Source organism: Callospermophilus lateralis, chromosome 4 (genome assembly GCF_048772815.1).
Source record: "Callospermophilus lateralis isolate mCalLat2 chromosome 4, mCalLat2.hap1, whole genome shotgun sequence".
Taxonomy (NCBI): domain Eukaryota; kingdom Metazoa; phylum Chordata; class Mammalia; order Rodentia; family Sciuridae; genus Callospermophilus; species Callospermophilus lateralis.
The window spans coordinates 7973410-7991821 of record NC_135308.1 but is presented as its reverse complement, the minus strand read 5'-3'; the positions used below and the strand labels follow the sequence as shown (position 1 = coordinate 7991821).

At 44.9% G+C, this 18412-nt stretch overlaps 1 protein-coding gene across 1 annotated transcript in view; it reads right to left on the bottom strand.

Moving 5' to 3' along the window:
• Kif13b (kinesin family member 13B) overlaps positions 1-8092 on the bottom strand; it is a 160742-nt gene extending 152650 nt beyond the window's left edge. The window contains exon 1 of the mRNA XM_076853515.1: positions 7971-8092. Coding sequence (XP_076709630.1) covers positions 7971-8025 — 55 coding nt within the window. The 5' untranslated portion in view covers positions 8026-8092. The remainder of the gene's footprint in view (positions 1-7970) is intronic.
• Positions 8093-18412: the final 10320 nt, after the last annotated feature.

Genomic DNA, 18412 nt, shown 5'->3' with positions numbered 1-18412 from the left:
CACACACTCTACCACTGAGCTACATCCCCAGCCCAAGGAAAGGATTTGAACAGAAATCTCTCCAAAGACACACAAACAGCTGATTTGTGCTCAACATTATTATCCACCAGAGAAAGGCAAATCAAACAAGATACACTTCACACCCACTAGGATGGCAATAATCAAAGAGAAACGGTCTGGGGGTGCAACTCTGTGATAGAGGGCTTGCCTAGCATGCATAAGGCCCTGGGTTCAATCCCCAGCATTGGGGGACGCGGGGCGGGGGTGGACAATAACAAGTGCCAACAAGGATGCAGAGAAGTTGGAACCTTCATACATTCCTGCTGGGAATGTAAAATGGTGCACTCATTTTGTAAAACAGATTAGCAGTGCCTCAAAATTTAGAGTTACTACATAACTAAGCAACTCCACTTCTATACATATGCACCAAAGAAAATGAAAATGCCTATGCAAAACCTGTACACAAATGTTCATAGCAGCATTATTCATAGTGGCCCGAAGTAGAAACTAACCAAATACTCATCAATTGATTAATGGATAAACAAAATGTATCATATCCATATAAGGTAATATTATTCAGATTCAAAAAGAATGATGCAAAGATACATACTAAAACATGAAGAGACCCTAAATGAGCTGGTATATGAAAGAAGCCAGATAATAAAGTCTACAGGCTGAATCATTCCATTAATATGAAACACCAGAATAGGCAAATGCAGAGACAGAAAGCAGATTAGTGGCTCCCAGAGGCTAAGGGAGGTAGAGTGGAGATGGAAAACACTGTTGATGGGCACAGAGTTCTCTTCAGGGTGAAGAAAATGTTCTGGAACTGCTTAGTGGTGATGGCTGCACAGCTCTGGAAATATCCTAAAAGCCACTAAATAACATAGTTTTGGTGTGTGAACCATAGTTAATAATAGAAGAACTGGATGTGGTGGCACCTGATTATAAATCTAGATATTCAGGAGGCTGAGGCAGGAGCGTCAATTAAGAGTTCAATGTCACCTGAACAACACAGTGAGACTCCATCTCAAAAATATAATTTAAAAAGGAATTTTAAAAACAGAAAAACTTGAAAGAATGAACCCTCTACCCTCACAGATAAACCATGGTTAGAGTTCTTAGCCACATTTCTCCACAATACTCTGAAGATCCCCGCTCATCCAATTCCTCTTTTAATTTCCTCACATGCTACCTCATTAAGAAAATTAAGCCCTCCAGGTCTTTCCCATTATAGAATTACTCTCCACTATACTTCAAAAACTGTCCTTCTCCACAGTGTTAACACACTGGCTATTCCTGTGACATCTGAGGGACCATTCTTGGGTTCATTTATCCCCCTGGGCTTCCAAACCACTGCTTTCACCTGATTCTCCTCGGTATCTCTCAGCCTCTGTGACCTCCTGCTTCACATATGCTTTATGTGAAGTTCTATTTTCTACCTACAAAATGACTCCTAAGTCCCACGTGTGTCTCCCAGCCCCTTAGCTTCAGATTCACACACAACAGCCTTTGGACCATCCACAGGCTGCATTCAGGCACCCCGCACTCCACGAGCGGTGCAGCTTCTCCCAGGCACAGGCTGTATCTTATTCACAGTGGCAGTGCGCTGCATGTAAGCACTGACAAAGACTGCTGAGTGTCCCAGCAGGACTCATCATTTCCCACCCTCCACCCTAAAACTTGCCTCTCCCATATGTCTGGTCTTCTGGTCTCAGTTAATGACACCAGCATTCACCAGTCATCAAAACCAGAAACTCTGCAGTGGTTCCGCAGGCTCAGTGTTTCTCAGATGCAACACAGACCCACTTCTTTGTGGTGTCCACCTGAACCCCTCCACCCCGCCCCGCAGTGGGACCTGGAGGCAAGGGGGACTGCTCATGTTGCCTGCTGTGCCATTCTCAAATCCTAATCCCATTTCTTTACTTCATACTCACTGTCATCACAAAGTTGTATACGTGTTCTTATGAACTCACCTGGGCACCTCTTGTCACCAGGAAAACAGTGAGCTCGCCTGGTCAAAGACCATGACTTATGCTTCTAGTGCATCCTGTACATCTCAGGACTTCCAGGTCTCTTTAAAGATTATAACGTCCAGTGAGTACTAAAAGCACAGGCTTTGACAGAAGGCTCCAAAATACTGGTTTCATAATCCTAGGAATGTTAATTAACCTCTCTGAAATTGCAATAAATAGAAATTCTACTATTACCTTTAGAAGTCTGGTTGGAAAAATAAAATAATGTCTACAAAGCCTGAATTCAGCCAGGTGCTGTGGCCAGCCTGGGCAAATGTAGTGAGACTGTATCTCAAAAATAAAAAGGGCTGGGGAAGTAGCTTAATAGAGCACTTGCTTAGCGCACATGAGGTCCTAGGTTCGATCTCCAGTATCACCGGGGGGAAAAATACACACACTGAACACTGTAGCTCACAAATAGAATAGAAAACTCTCCGGACTAGAGGTGTAGCTCAATGATAGAGCATATGTTTAACATGTAAGAAGCCCTGGGTTCAAGGTCCAGCAGAGGAGGAGAACAGAAAGATCTCAAGAAAGCAGTTCCTGGGGCTGGGAGTTTGATCAGTAGCAGAGCAGTTACCTACCTCTGGGTTTGATCCCTAGCTACCTAAAAAAATGGAAATAAAGGGAAAATAGTAGCTCTCATTTCTTCAATCAACAGAATAAATAGAAGGATTAAGACACAGCATTTTCTAAAGCTACCCACAGCTCTGAGAGCGAAAGCCCAGCACCACTGTCATGGATCTGCCTCCTGCAGACCCATCTCCTATACTTCTCCAGAGAGCACCTGCTCATCCTAGCCAACTGTTCTTCAGAACACACTCTGCTGAAAACAAGGGGACCAATCAGCAAGCACTGAGATCAACAAATCCATTTCCACTCAGTAAACACTTCAAGACATCTCGTTAAGTAATAGTTTTGTCAGTGGTTTCTTCCATCTTCAGAACTTAAGAGGTGGAAAAGTCAGCCATTACTCAAGGCTTTATGGAGGTAATGGGGTAAAAGTTAACGCCAATTTCAACAAAATTGTACATTATAAATGTGTTCCTTCACAGAAAGCCTCTGGCCCTACGTGTGTAAATCCAAATTTCAGGCCACTGAGTTGAAAGTAGAAACAATGCTGTAATAGATCTGTCTGCTCACCACCAGCTGGAAAAACAAGCATCTTCTGTTCCAGCACCCACAGCCATGCTTAGCTCCACGTCTATCAGTGACCTCTCTGAAAAGGCTGAAGAACCACCAACAGCCCCCGCATCAGGACGCCTTCCCTGCCCCTTCATTCCCTCAGGATCCCTGTCTTTACTGATCACCTGGTCTTTAAGCCTCCCCCACCTCCTCACTTTTACCTGGGCTTTCCTTCCATGACTGCTGGCTTGATGTTGGCCAACCCCCTTTAGCTTCTTAATCACAGGGCTTTGTTTTCACCTCATGCTTTTTAAGTCTTACCCAGCTATGAGAGTCATCTACACAGGCTTCCAATCTTTTTTTGGGATCTGGCCGTCTTTCTCCTTCATGTCTGTGTCTGCACAAAGTTCTTCAAAAAGCTAAACAGAGCACACAGCTCAGCACCCTAGGGCCAGACTTCTGCCCTGGCTAGCTACTGCCAGGATGCCTGCCACTCGCCCAGCCTTTGTGTTCCACCCTTCTTCTCCAGCCAACCTTCCAGAACCCTTCCAGGCAGGTGAGTCTTGTCTCTGCCGCCTAACCTTGCCGAACTCATTCTTATCTCTGTGCTTTGCTCCCAGACCATACCTCCTCCTCAGAGAACGAAGGCCCTCCCCCCTACCACATACCCATTCCACATACAGGCTTCCTCCTTGAAGTCTCTAACCAAAATTCTCTCCCCTGGGGAAACCTTCCCTAGTCACCAGGCCTTAGAGCTCTCTAGGTCTTCTAAATTCCTATACTTACCTATACTCACCTGCACTTAATAACTGGCAGTCTATCATAGTTGTTTACCTTTTAATCTTATCTTTTCATGTGACAGTCATTTTCTCATGGGCATGAACCATAAAACAAACTAAGAAACTCAATATGACAATAGTAGGCAATACTAAAAAGTTTTATAGGAAATAAAATCCCCCTAACAAAACAGCTTCATTTTCCATGTTTCTAGCTCTGGCCCCTCCTGTACATACTTGTACATGGTGACGGCCACCCCAGTAGATTCACTCAGTTACACGTGTGCTTCCATCGATGAGTGTTCCTTGTTAAGTGAGTGTCATCATCATCACCTCTAATAGCTATCACAATTCCTCCACTGCTACTAGATCATGATTTACTGAAGCACTGACTCTATTAGACATGATTACATACTTCTCTGTGTCTTTTATTACATCAAGTATAGCAAAACACAAAGTAAACTTGTTTGAAATACCCACTGAAATAAATTTATTGCCCATATTCCCTAACGTCTGAAACAATCCATTTCACTTTTTCTTTCAGGCTCAATTTCTAGAGCAATTTCAGTTTCACTCACTTATACAAATATATTTTCCAAACATTTTTTATATAATTTACTTTGGAAGTCAGTCTTACATATATTAAAACAAGAGCAATCCCTTGATTGAAGGGCACTTTAATACCAGCTAGAAACCTGAGAGGAACTCAATAAATGCTCACTTACCTATTAAATATTTTTTAAACCACCTGAAGTTACAAACTGTCAAATTCCTGGAAGGTATCACTCATCTAATAATGTCAATTATGCTTGTAAAACTTTCAGCTCATTTAATGATTAGACTGGTTAATAACGTTGGACAGGTGTTCTGTATGGTACAGGAAAGCACAAGATTGTCTGTTGAGCTGCACAGCCTCAAAGACAACATGCGAAGACAAACAATACCTGAAAATAGAACTTCAAGATCTTGTGACAAAAGAAGGTTACCCCTTTTCTTTAGCCGTTTAGCTTCAGATTTCAGATAAGTTTAAATGTTCAAACTATGTCAATTCACATATACATGTGAGCACAAACTGGGGGAAATAAGAAAAGCTGTTAGGATAGAGGGGAATTATTTTTCTATTTTGTGTCTTGTTAGTATAATTTTAGACTGCATAACTAGAAAAATATTCTTGACAAATTAGCCATTACAACTCTTGCTATTATTGAATCAGGGCTTAATGCTTAACGTTCGGGTAACTTAAGTTTTCCAAACCCACATACTGTTTAGCAGGAAGGCTGAAGCTCTTGCTTCCATGAAAAATGTTAAATAAGCCAACCCACCACCTCAGGACTCAAAACACCAGCACTGGGTCAACACTGAATCACAGGAAGAACTTAAGAGGATGTACCAAAGGTTCCTGGAAATCTTCAAACTTTCCTCAAAAGACAGTTAATGTGATTCCAAGTATCAGAGCAAAACCATGTCAGTGACCCACTCTCATCCCTGTCCTCACTAGGATTTCTCAGGCTGCTTCCTGCATTTATATGCCATATATGCCATGACAGAAACAACCAGGACTTCAGGGGACATTATGCCATAATTATATCCTATCACTTAATACATTAATTTTCCCAAAAGTAAAAACTGTTCAAAGTAATATGATTCTTTCAAAATTATTGGAAAGGAATGATTTATTTTAACTTTTTTATATGAACTTTAGACACCAATTTAAAAAAAAATCACTGGCTTTAAAATTCTACATTGCATTCCACGACAACCTTTAAATTTATGCAATTACTTCATGAAGAAATAGGAAAAGAACCACATTTAATCATCTGTGAGAATCACTAAAAAGAAGTTCATGTGCGTCAGGAAAGATAAGGCTAGGTAAGATAGGATAAAGGAATTGAGGGGAGCAGATCACCATAAATAATGTACTTCTATTTACAGAGCCATGGAACCTATGTGTAAACACTTAATTTTAAAATTACTTCAACCAAAGAAACAACTGACTCCCGTCCCAAAATTATTCTATGTATTCCTCAAAACTCAGACACTAAGCCAGGCCTGGTGGCACATGCCTATAGTTCCCAGTGACTCGGGAGGCTGAGGCAGGAGGATCCCAAGTTCAAGGCCTCTACAACTTAGGGAGACCCTATTTCAAAATAAAAAATAAAAAGGGCTAGGGATATAGCTCAATGGTAGAGCACACTGGATTTAATCTCCAGTACACCAAAAAAAAAAAATCTCGGGCTGGGGTTGTGGCTCAGCCTAGCACGTGCGGAGCCCTGGGTTCAATCCTCAGCACCACATAAAAATGAATAAAATAAAGGTATTGTGTCCAATTACAAGTAAAAAAGAAATTTTAAATCTGATGGAACCATCATTACAACTTATTCATGACAATTTAAAAATAAAAAGAATAGTAACTCCCCTCAAAAAGTGAAACTATTTTGGGGAAGACAGTGGGGGAGAGAGAAGGGCTCTAAATATGGAGCTAAGTTCTTTTGTGGTGGTTAGTTGCCTCTTTTCTAGCACTGACATTTCCAAGTTAGTGTTTTTTTGGTTTTTTGGGATTGTTCTCTCTCTCTCTCTCTCTCTCTCTGTGTGTGTGTGTGTGTGTGTGAGAGAGAGAGACAGAGAGAGAAAGAGAAAAGGAAATTTCAAGAATGTGCTAAAACCACCTTTTCAAAATCAATTCCCACATAAATGATATTTCAATTGGCTTGGGATTTTTTTTGTTCTTAATCATTGTGATGATAATAAACTTCAAGTGAACTAAAATAAAGACACCTGAATATGTAAAAACAGAAGATTTGGAAAACTTTCAGAGTTCCATCAAAGTTATTTCATTTTGTCAGAGCTAGGAATTTGAGAGGTGGAAAGACAACAGACCATGCAGGAGCTGAGAATCTGAGGCAATTGAATCCTAGGGGGAAATTCAGGTGATAGCCTTAAGCAGCCCTAGCTGGGACAGGGGGACAAACCAATTTCAAGACAGAAACCAATTTTCAACAAACAGAAGGACAAATCAACAAAGTCAACTGACTGATCTGTGTATCTCAATACACAGGAAAGACCAAAGAGAAGGGAAACAGCTTAAACTTTCTGTGTGGAATAAAACGCTCGATTTTGAACACAGAATTTGTTTTTTAAAAAGAGCTTGGAAAATGATTCTGGTACTTGGAAATGATCCTGATTAATCAAGAGTCTTATCAATGGCAAAGTCATCTCCTGGGACTGAAACAGTGATCCCAGTAACAAGACCTTTCTTTTATAAAGTGTTTTCAAACATCTCATCTCATTTAAAGGAACCTGCCCAGCCTGGCTGCTGGTGAAGTATCAAAGGCAAGACCCAGCCCACCTCCTCTCCTGACTTGAAGCTGGGCTTCATTCACTTCATTGGAACGTCACAAGACGATTTAAGCGAGCTCGGTTTATCTGCCTTCTCTACCCTCCCTAAAGACTTAGGAGAAAGTCTCAAGGATACAATTTCACAAGAATCTTGGCACCTAAACTATTTATTGTTGAGAGATGACGGGTACGACTTCAAGCAAAAGCAGAAACTTCTCAACCGTCCCAACACCGAGAAAGGCATCCCTCCGACCCCAGCCCAAGGCACGGCACCGGGCAGCTCTGCCGGAGCGCGCAGGTTCAGCACCGAGGTGGGGAGGCGCCGGGCAGCGCCGGGAGCCCTCCGGGGGAGTCCTCCAACTCTCGGCGCCGTCCCCCGCCGCGGCCGAGGGGTGCGGGCTACCCGGGGCGCGGGGCGGGCCGGGGGCGCGGGCGCGGTGACAGCTGGCGGGGCGCAGGCGGGCGCAGGGCCGCGGGGAGGCAGAGGGCGAAAGGGCGCCGGGCGGGGCGCGTGGGCGGAAGGGGCAGCGGGAGCGCGGTGGGCCGAGGCGCGGGGCCCCGCGGCGCGCGCGGGCCCGGGAGGGACGTCCCGCGGCAGCGGGCGCCGGGCGCGGGGCCCCGGGGAGCGCGCCCGCCGCCGACCCCAGGGGCGGGCGGACCCCCCACGGCGGCCGGGCTCGGGTGCGCCGGGCACCTGCCGCCACCGCGGGGCTCTCACCTCGTCGGTTCATGGGCCGGACCCTCACCGCCACTTTCACTTTGGAGTCGCCCATCCTGCCGCCGCCGGGCTCTCGCTCGGCTTCCGTCTGCCGAGGCCACCGGGCAACTCTTCGGGGCTGACCCGGCGGGAGGGGGCCTCGGGGGCGGGGCGGGGCGGGGCCTGAGGCGGGGCGGGGCCTGGAGGGGCGTGGTCGCGCGAGCCCGGCGCGCCCCGCGGCATGCCGGGACCTGTAGTGCCTGCGGACGGGGCGGGCCCGCAGCCGCGCGTGGCTCGCTGGAGTCCGTCAGCGAGCTTCTGAGACCACGATCCCATCTCCTCACAGTTGGGATTGAGACGTGGGCGGTCGACGAGCCAGTCCCTCGCCGGGAAACGAACGGCCGAATGGACGGTGTTGGAGACTCTGCTACTTAACCTCTTCCTGCGTAACTTCCACACTGGCTCAGAGGACTCCTGTGCTTGAACTGGCCTCCTGGCCTCCTTTGCAGAACTAGGCTAGTGAAGTGCTACTGTCCTTAGATCTGCAGGTGATGGCTCTCCTTCCTATCAGGGTCTTAAGCCTGGACCTTGAGCTTTCTTCCTACTGAGACCTTGATCCGTGGAAGCAATCTGAATTCAAATTTCCCAATTGTGTGACCTTGGACAAGATATTTGTTCAGTGCTTGACTTTTCATATGTAAGATGGAGGCAATAGAAGTTCTTCCTAAAATAGGCACATTTAAGGCCAAACGGTTTACTTATATATGTAACCTAACCTATAGTATAGACTCAGTGAACACTTGCTGCGTGAATGGGTGAACGAAGCCAAACTGAAATAGCCCTTTGTGTGCCCATGCAGAGATTAACCGGTGGCCTATGGGCCAGATCTATCCTGCAAACACAAATTGTTTGGCCTAACCCTATTGGCCAACACGTAAAAATCAGATTTAAGTATGTAGTACTGGGCCTGCACTACATATTGGAATACAGGGTTGAGACTGAATAACAGCAACCAACTTTATAAGAGGCAAGTGCCCCCAGTTCACCATCACCCCCTCCAGTCTGCCTCCCCACTGTGTTCCAGGATCCTGCCAGGTTGTGACCACTTCTTAGGTGTGTTTAAGGGATAATACATATCTCAAAATAGCTCAACTATTTTGCAGGTGAGTGAATACAGAAAGCTGGTGAGACTTGCACTTCTACCAACAATCCTGTTGTTGAAAGACCTTCAATACAGCAGAGCCATTATAAAAGGTTAAAAACAGTTGTAAAAGGGAAGAAATTCTGAGCCAGGTATGGTGGCACATATCTGAAATCTCAGCTGCTCGGGAGGCTGAAGCAAGAGCATCACACATTCAAGGCCAGCTTTGGCAACTTGGAAAGGGAGGCCCCATCTCAAAATTGTTTTAAAAAATAAATAAGGCTAGGGATGTAGTAAAATGTCTCTGGATTCAATCCAAAGTAAAAATTCTAGCCACACTGCAGCATGGATGGATCTTGAAGACACCATGCTACTTGAAATGAGCCAGTCACAACACAAGGCTATGTGATGGGTGATTCCATTCATATGAGGTCCCTAGGATAGTCAAATTCGTAGAGACAGAAAGTAAAATAGGCATGGCCAGTAGGTGGGGGAGGGGAAATAGGGAGTCGGTGTTTAATGGGTATCAGATGTCAGTTGGGGAAGATGAAAAAGTTGGGGAGATGGATGGTGGTAATGATTGGCAATATGGATGTACTTAGTGCTACTGAACTGCAATTAGGAATGGTTAAAGTGTTAGGGGTATATCTCAGTGGCAGAGTGCTTACTCAGCATGTGTGAGGGCTGAAAGGCCCTCTATAAAGAAAGGAAATTTGTTTCTTAGGGGCACCTCCTCTGAGCTGAAGGAGGGCCTCCTCAGCTGGAACCGAAGTAGGTTTAATGTAGGCCCTTTGATTTTTCACAGCCCAAGAAAGTAAATAAATAACATCAAGAAAATCAATTTAGGGGCTGGGCTGATGGCTCAGTGGTAGAGCACTTGTCTAGCACTTGTGAGGCACTGGATTCAATACTCAGCACCACATTATGTCCACCTACAACTAAGAAAATATTAAAAGATGAAAAGAAAGAAAATCAATTTAGGATTGCTAGGGCCGGGTGTGCAGCTTGGTGATAGGGTGCTTGTCTAACATGTGCAATGCCCTGGTTTCTGTCTTCAGCACCACAGAAAAATTAAAAATAAATTTTAAAAATTATAAAACTGGGGCTGGGGATGTGGCTCAAGCAGTAGCGCACTCGCCTGGCATACGTGCGGCCCGGGTTCGATCTTCAGCACCACATACAGACAAAGATGTTGTGTCCGCTGAAAACTAAAAATAAATAAATAAATATTAAAAAATTCTCTCTCTCTGTCTCTCTCTCTTTCTCTCTCTTAAAAAAAAAAACACATTCTACTGTCATGTGTAACTAAAAAGAATAAATAAAAAATTTTAAAAAAATTATAAAACTGCCAGCTTCTTAATTTTACCAAGTAAATTCTTTTTCCTTTCAACATTTTTTTATTGGTGATTATAGTTGTACTTCATGATAGAATTTGTCACATATTAGTTCAGGCACATAATATAACAATATTATTTGGCCAATATTACTCCTCAGTACTTCCCCCCTCCCAAGTAAATTCTTTTTAAAAATAAATAAATGGCTGGTGATCTAGCTCAGTGGATAGAGTGCTTGCCTCCCATGCACAAGGCCTTGGGTTCAATCCCCAGCACTACAAAAAATAAAAAATAAATGAATGTACACAATTGCTATCTATTAGCTCTATAATTCCTTTTTTAAAAATAAAAAAGGACATTCTTTAAGTGCATATTGAAATCCTTTGGCTTGATGGAAAATAAACCTCACTCCTGTCCTTTTGCTCTTACTGAATGTTGGACCAGAGTTGGGCAGTCAGGTGTTAAAACATATTTGCTAATTACTACCTCCCCATTTTCTGGCTATAACAAATAAGGTTTGGAATGTGCTAAGTTCCATTCTTCACATTATATCTTTTATGACTCAGCAAGTTTGAAATAGCGTATCCTCCTGCTAGCTTGAATCTAGCTTTTTAAACAGAGGCAAAGTGGGCAGAAAAAGAAAAGGCTAAGCAGTTTCTATGGGAACATTGCTTAAAAGCTGAAACTTTAGAGAAAGCCCCTGAAGAGCTGAAGGGGGGGCAGGTAGAATAGCCAGGAGATAAGGACTTTCTCTAAAGTTCCAAACCTGTCTAAATTGGTCTGGAAACATTTGACTAGAAGAAAATGATAGTAGGTTTCCTAGGGCCAGTAGGGAAAACCCCTGTGGGTATTCTCCCTCTCCACTTACTACTGCCCTGTCTCCTTTGGCTTCTGCATCGAAAGTGGAGGAAGGATTCTTGGAGCCCTGGAAAATCTTCCAGCAACAGGTGAGAGAGAAGGGACTGTGCTTCAAGTGGCCACCTGCAGCACTTGCGTCAGGTGTGTTCACGCCCAGTGAAACAAACAGCAGTGGCCTGGGCTTGGCCATCTGCAAGGAGCAGCAAGAGTCCTGGTTTCTCTCTTGTCCATCATTAGGGGAAAAAGAAAAAGAAGGAACAAGGAAGGGGCTCCCTTCTTTTGTTTTGTGAATCAACAGCTACATTCAGTGTAGATTCTACGAACTGTGCATGTAGATCTGTTGGACATGAGCTGTTAACTGTGTCTAGAAGGAGTTTCTCGATTTTTTCCCCCTGACATTTTGCAAATCTACTCATTCTGAAACTGACTCCTAGTTTACTTTTGCGGTGTTGATCCTCCACCCACTCCACAGCTTCTGATGGTTTCTTCAGAGACAAAGAAAGGCCTGGTGCCTCTTTTTTTATAGTCATCACTTAACCTGAGGATGTTAGCTAACATACATTGAGCACCTACTATAAGCCAGACAGTCCTAAGCACTTTTCATATATGACCCCATTTACTCTTAATACCAACTCTGTGAAGCACTTGCTATCATTTTCCCTATTTTACAGCTTATTGGAGGGGCAATTGACTGCAGGAACTACTGGAATAGTGATCTGACCTCCCCACCCTACAACCCTGCAATAAGGACATGTGTGCCTGCAGGTTCTTCAGTCCACAGGAATATGAAAGACCTCTTATTCACCATGCTGCTTTCAAAATAGTTTCTAAAATCCCCTTTTTTGAAAAAGTAGAACAGTATACTAAGTTCTAGTTTTGTTTTTGTTTTGTTTGTTTGTTTTTGGTCTTTAAAAAGGAAGGGATGAAAGAATTGCTTCCTCAGGACAAACACTTCTCTCTAACCTAGATCGGGATTTATCTGCTCCCCTGGGACTTAGCTTGCTTATTTTTGTGTGTGTGGGGGGGGAAGGATTGAACCCAGGGGCACTTTACCACTGAGCCACATCCTCAGTCTGCTCCCCTCTGCCCCACTTTTTATATTGTATTTAGAGCAGGTCTCACTGAGTTGCTCAGAGCCTCACCAATTTGCTGAGGCTGGCTTTGAACTTGTGATCCTCCTGCCTCAGTCTCCTGAACCACTGGGGATTCCAGGCATGCACCACCATGCCTAGATAGTTTGTTTGTTTGTTTTTAATACCTTTATTTTATTCATTTATTTTTATGTGGTGCTGAGGATTGAACCCAGTGCCTCACATGAGCTACCACTGAGCCACAACCACAGCCCTAGCTTTCCCAATTTTAATTGTCTCTTCATCTGTCTCCCCAGTCCTACTGTGAGCTCTTTGAGCTCAGGAAAGTGTCTTTGAGTCTCCTCATCTCCATAGCTAGTACAGTGCCTGGTACTGACTAGGTCCTCAACACATTTTAGGGAATGAAAATTTGAACAAGGCAACATCGTCATTGACCTCAGTCATATCAAATGGCTTGCTGAATTCAAGTAACACAGCTGTAAGTGGCAAAGCTGGGATACAAGCACAAATTTGTTGGATTCCAAAAATCTGTGCTCTTTCCACAAAGAAGGCCATCTCTGGACGGCTACCTGCCTTTCATGTTTGCATTCACTGCTACACTCTGAGTTCCTGGTGGGAGCCCACACCTCACTCATAGCGGTCACTGCTGTCTCGCTGCTATAGACTGAGTGTCCCGCTCACCAGGCACGTGCTCAGTACTCCACACACTTGAGCTCATGTGATTTTCACCACAGTCCCACGAGACTCAGGCACATTACCTGCACCCTGGCCTGGGTAAAAGGGACCTGAATGTCAGTTCCAGGGTCCCCTGTGTGCCCAGGCTGTCAGACCATCTCCACTGCTCCACAGGCCTCTTCCTGTCGCCTCTGGTCTTCTGCTGGGTCCATAGTCTGTGCTGGCACTCCTTTGTCAACCACGTGCTGGCAGCACCACCCCTGGACTTTGCCATGACCTAAGACTGCTCCACCAGGAAACCAACCACGGAACTCTCATGGGTAACCTCAGCCTCTTCATCTCTCTCTCCCTCTCCTACGCCCAAACTCCAGCACGCTGTTCTTAAGCCTCATTCCTCGCCTCACCTTTCCTCACTTGGGAGCTCAGTTTCTTCCATCTCCAGGCTCAACCTCCCCTTGACGGTGTTGGCTGCACCACTCACGCCCTGGGAATCCTCGAACCACTGTATGTGTGGCCTCCCACCACTGTAGAGGACCCGAGACAACCAGCTTCTGAGGATGAAAGTTTAATTCAGAGATTACAGGCTATGGTCACTTGTGCCTATTGCTTTGGGCCTCTGATGACACAGTATCTCATGGTGGGAGCACATGACAGAGGAAGCCTCTTCACCTCATGGTGGCCAGGAAGGAGAGAGAGAGAGAGAGAGAGAGAGACTGACTCCAAAGAACAGAGTCTCAGTGTTCCCCTCATGCACACCCCCAATGATGTAACTTCCCTTAGGAGGCCCGACTTCCTAAAGGTTTCACAGCCTCCCAGTAGGGCCACAGGCTGGGGACCAGGCCTTAAGCCTGGTGCAGCAGCGCACACCAGTAATCCTAGCAACTCAGGAGGCTGAGGCAGGAGGATCACAAGTTTGATGCCAGCCTCAGCAATTTAGCAAGAAGCCTCAGCAAGTTTGTGAGACCCTGTCTCAAAATAAAAAATAAAAAGGACAGGAGATGTAGATCAGTGGCAAAGCACCCCTGGGTTCAAACCCCAATACGTCAAAAAGAAAAGATGCACAAAGGGCCAGCTCTCCTCTTCCACCATGTGACGGGGAGAAGAAGCAAGAAGGGGTTTGCCTACTCCTTGATCGCAGACCTCCCTGCCTCCAGAACTTTATCCATCCAGGTATCTTCCCCACATTTCAAACTCAATGTACTCAAAGATTGCCTCACTGAACCGAGAGTCTAGGCATCAGATGCTGGTCCCAGCCTGCCATCTTTAGCTGAATGACCTTGAGCAAGAGGCAGTACATCTTGGTGGCTCAGGCTGACTCTCATCTGCCTTAGGAAGAACTGAGAAGGCCAGTATTGAGAAAGCCTTCCGTGTCTGGAATGGCATGGCTTTCAGCTCCTCCTTGGGAAGGAAGATGCTGGAAGTGACTGGATCAAACATCACCCTGCCACTCGGGCACACAACACGTTGCCGTGGGTCCTTTTTCCCTCAGCCACCCTGCAAGCTGCTTACGGGTTGATTGGCACAGTAGTGCGTACAGATCTAGATACAGGCATGTGTCACCACACTGGGGCAAGTAGGTCTTTTTAATGAAGGATTCCACAACAACAGACTATCTATATCTACTAATGCAATCAGATCTCAAAGCACACACAAAAAAATTAACTTGGCTGGGCATGGCAATACATGCCTAGACACAGAAGGCTGAGGCAGGAGGATTGCAAGTTGGAGGCCAACCTGGGTAATGCAATGAGACCCTGTTTCAACATAAATGAAAGTCTAGGGGTGTATCCCAGTGGTAGAATGCCTGCCTAGCGCGTACGAGGTCCCAATTCCCAGTAGGTTTAAAAAAAAAAAAAAAAAAGGCCTTTTGAATTGAATTGTCTTTGCATCTTAGCCATAAATCAGTTATATAGTGAGTCTACTTCTGGGTTTACTATTGTCTTCTTAAATACTGCAGCAGTAATATAATTTCTCCCATATTTTCCTTTTATTTTATTTTAATTCTATGTTATTTGCACTTCAATATAATTTTATTTATCTATTTATTTATTTATTTTTAACTCATTTGAATATAATTTTAGAATCTGATTCCCAATTTTTACCAAAGAGCCTGATGGGATTTTGATTGAGACAGCATCGAGTCAGTAGGTCAGTTTGTGAGGTATTGGCAACATAACCACAATATCGTCATCCAATCCATGAATATTATTTATTTATTTAGGTATTCTTTAGTTCCTATTAGCAGTTTTATAATTATCAATGTAGAGTTGAATTATCAATGTAGAGTTCTTGCATGCATTTATATTATTATTGTTGTTTATTATAGAAACATATTGAACTAGGGTATAGCTCAGTGACAGAGTTCTTGCCTACCATGAACTAGACCCTGGGCTTGATCCCTAGCACCAATAAATACACAAAAACATATTTTATGTTTTTGAGGCTATTGCAAATGACATTTTATTTATTATTGTAGTATCATTATAATTATTAGCATATATGAATTGTACAAATTAATGGGATTCCCTGCGATATTATCATACATGCATGTCTTGGGCATTGATCATGTCCATCCACTCTTCTTCTACCCTTGACCTCCACAGATATTTTGAAAGTTTTATTTTCCAATTGCTTGTTGGTAGAATGTAGACATACAGTTGGTTTTTGTATGTTCACCTCATATCCTATGACCTTTGTGAGACCCATTAGATTTTTGTAGATTCCTCATGACCTCTGTGTTTATAATGATTTCACCTGTGACTAGAATGCCTTCAATTCTTCCTTTGTGATCTGTATGTCTTTATTTTTTCTTGTCTTATTTCAATAGCTAAAAACATGAATAAAATGTTGAATATTTAAAAAAAAATCCCAACTCTAGCACTAAGTTATCCGTCCCCCTTCTCCCAGCTTCCAGGGTTGGGCGGGTAGCACCACTGGGGGGAAGCCACGCGTCCGTGCAGGTCGGTGCGCAGACCTCAGCTTGTCTGCTCCTCCCAGGCCTTTACCATCCTCATTGCTGTCTTCAAGCCCAACTCAAATGACCACCCTCTCCCCAGACACCTGCTTCTATATCCCCAGAAGAATTGGGGCTCTCAGCCAAAACTTCCCTCCCCTTCCCGGGTCCAAAATGTCGTCTTTGACTGTGTCCACCACCAGCTTCCCCCTCCAGGGGCAGAATCCGGGGTGTCTCTTCAGCCCAGGGCTGAGGCCCCTCTTCCACACTCCCACCCCACCCATGGCAGGGACACCCAGGGTTCCATTTATTTCCCCTTGTCTGACAGTTGAACCTTTCCTGCCCTGTGAGCCGCTTCCCATCATCCGAGAATCTCTCAGGGAAAATAAAAGCAGACGATCACACTTGAAGAAAGAAAGGGGGCCATTTCCCTGAACCCCAAGTCCACTTCTGCTTCCCGATCTCCCTGCCTCCTCCACAGCCAGGCTCCACAAGCATTAGTTGACAGCGTCTCCCCTCCATCGCCTGTCATTAGTCAACCAGCTATTAATTTAGTCACGCTTTCTCCTTGCCCTCATCCCTCCAATAAAACAGTCCTGGCAAAGTGTACCCTCGACCGTCTCATTGCAGACCCAGTGGGGTGGCTTTGAATCCTCTTTTACTCGACTTTGCGGTGATATTTGGTGTTACTGACTATCCCCTTCTTGAGGCTTTGGCACCCTTGGTTGCTGTGACATCATTCTCTGTTCCCCTTGTTTTAATTACCTTATTAGTTTACTCAATAAACTTCTTTACCTACACTTCTTATTAGGCTAGGTGTCTGGGAGGCAAAGATAAAAATAATGTTGATGTCATGGTTTTTAAGGACTAAGGTTTGGGCAGATTTCTAGAAATTTCCTAACTTCTTCAAGTTGTTTTGCTGCCTCTTGGTTTTTCAGTACTGTGTGGGAATCCCCTTCAAAGACTGTGTCCTCAAACAGAAGGAGACACCAGGGAAGGCAGAGACACTGAGGCTCCTTCACTGTATTTTGGAACTCCTGGGTAAGGAAGAGAGAGGAGGTGGAGAGGTCAACTGAGAGATAAACCAGGCAGGAAAGAAACACCCCTCTGTATCAAAGAGCAGCCTCAGGGGTATAAGTTGCAAAAAGCTCTGTGAGTCTCTTGACCTCAAAACCATCTGTAGCGTGCATGCTGGGGAAGCACCTTGCCACCAAGCTATACCCTCAGCCTGCGTCCTCTTAATCTACGCCCCCAACGTTTTTGCTTTCAAAGCTTCTGCATGATTCCTCCTCAAAAGCTACTTCCAGGCAGAAGGTATCCCTCCTGGATGGCCTTCGTTTTGTTTTTCCTTAAAAGGTAAAGCCACAATTCGGTGGGTTAAGGAGGCTGAGGGGAACAGACTTGGATTTTCAGGGATCAGATGTTCACAAGGATCCTCTCAGGTGCTGGAAGTTAAAGATATTCCCTGAAATAGGCTGGGCAGGGTGGCCCCTGGCCATGCCCTCTTTCCCCAGGATCTCATTTGGAATGGGCTAGGGTTTACCAGTCCCAGAGGTGCACCTTGTAAAAGAGTTTGTTGATGTGTCAGCTTCCCTGTGGTTCTCCATTTGTGTTTAGTAAACTTTTCTTAAGTTTGTTTTTATTTGACCTATACTAAGGGGAAGCAAAGGAAGGGACTTTTGTCTATTCTTGGGACAAAGGTTGAAAAGGGAGGAAGTCTAACCCTTGAGGCCAGTGTGGTGAAGACAGAGGGGTGTGGGGAGAGACCACAGAAGAGTCCGATAGAAGCACTGTGCTCCTGTAATCCCGGCAACTTGGGGGGCTGAGGCAGGAGGATTGCAAGGTGGAGGTGAGCCTCAGCAACTTGGCAAAACCCTCAGCAACTTAGTGACACCCTGTCTCAAAATAAAAAGGTCTTGGGGTGTAGCTCAGTGGTAAAGCGCTCCTGGGCTCAATCCCCAGCACCAAAACATAAAACAGTAGGAGAATTCTCGCTGAGCCTATAGCTCTGGTTTCACTGAAGCAGAAGGTAACCTTCCTTCCCTGTATTCCCCTCTCTTCCCAATTGATGGAGGCCTCTCCTACCCCACACTGTCCCCAACCCCATCCCCCCTACAAACCTTCCCCACTTTGTCCCTCTTTCCTAGGATGCCTTTCCTCTGCCAACCTTCTGGCTGCATTTTCTCCTGAGACTCTCGCACACATTCAAGTTTTCCTCCTGGAAGCTCTTCAGTGCTGTACTGGATTGGCGTTCGGTTACAAGCCAATCTCAATAATGTGTGCACGTCTCGTGGTCTCCAGTTAGACTCCATTGCAGGAAGGAGGTCTTCCCTTCTTTGGGATCACTTCAACAGAAGACCATGCAGCCACTTGATAAACACTAAGTGATGGGATTGTGACGTTCAAGTTCA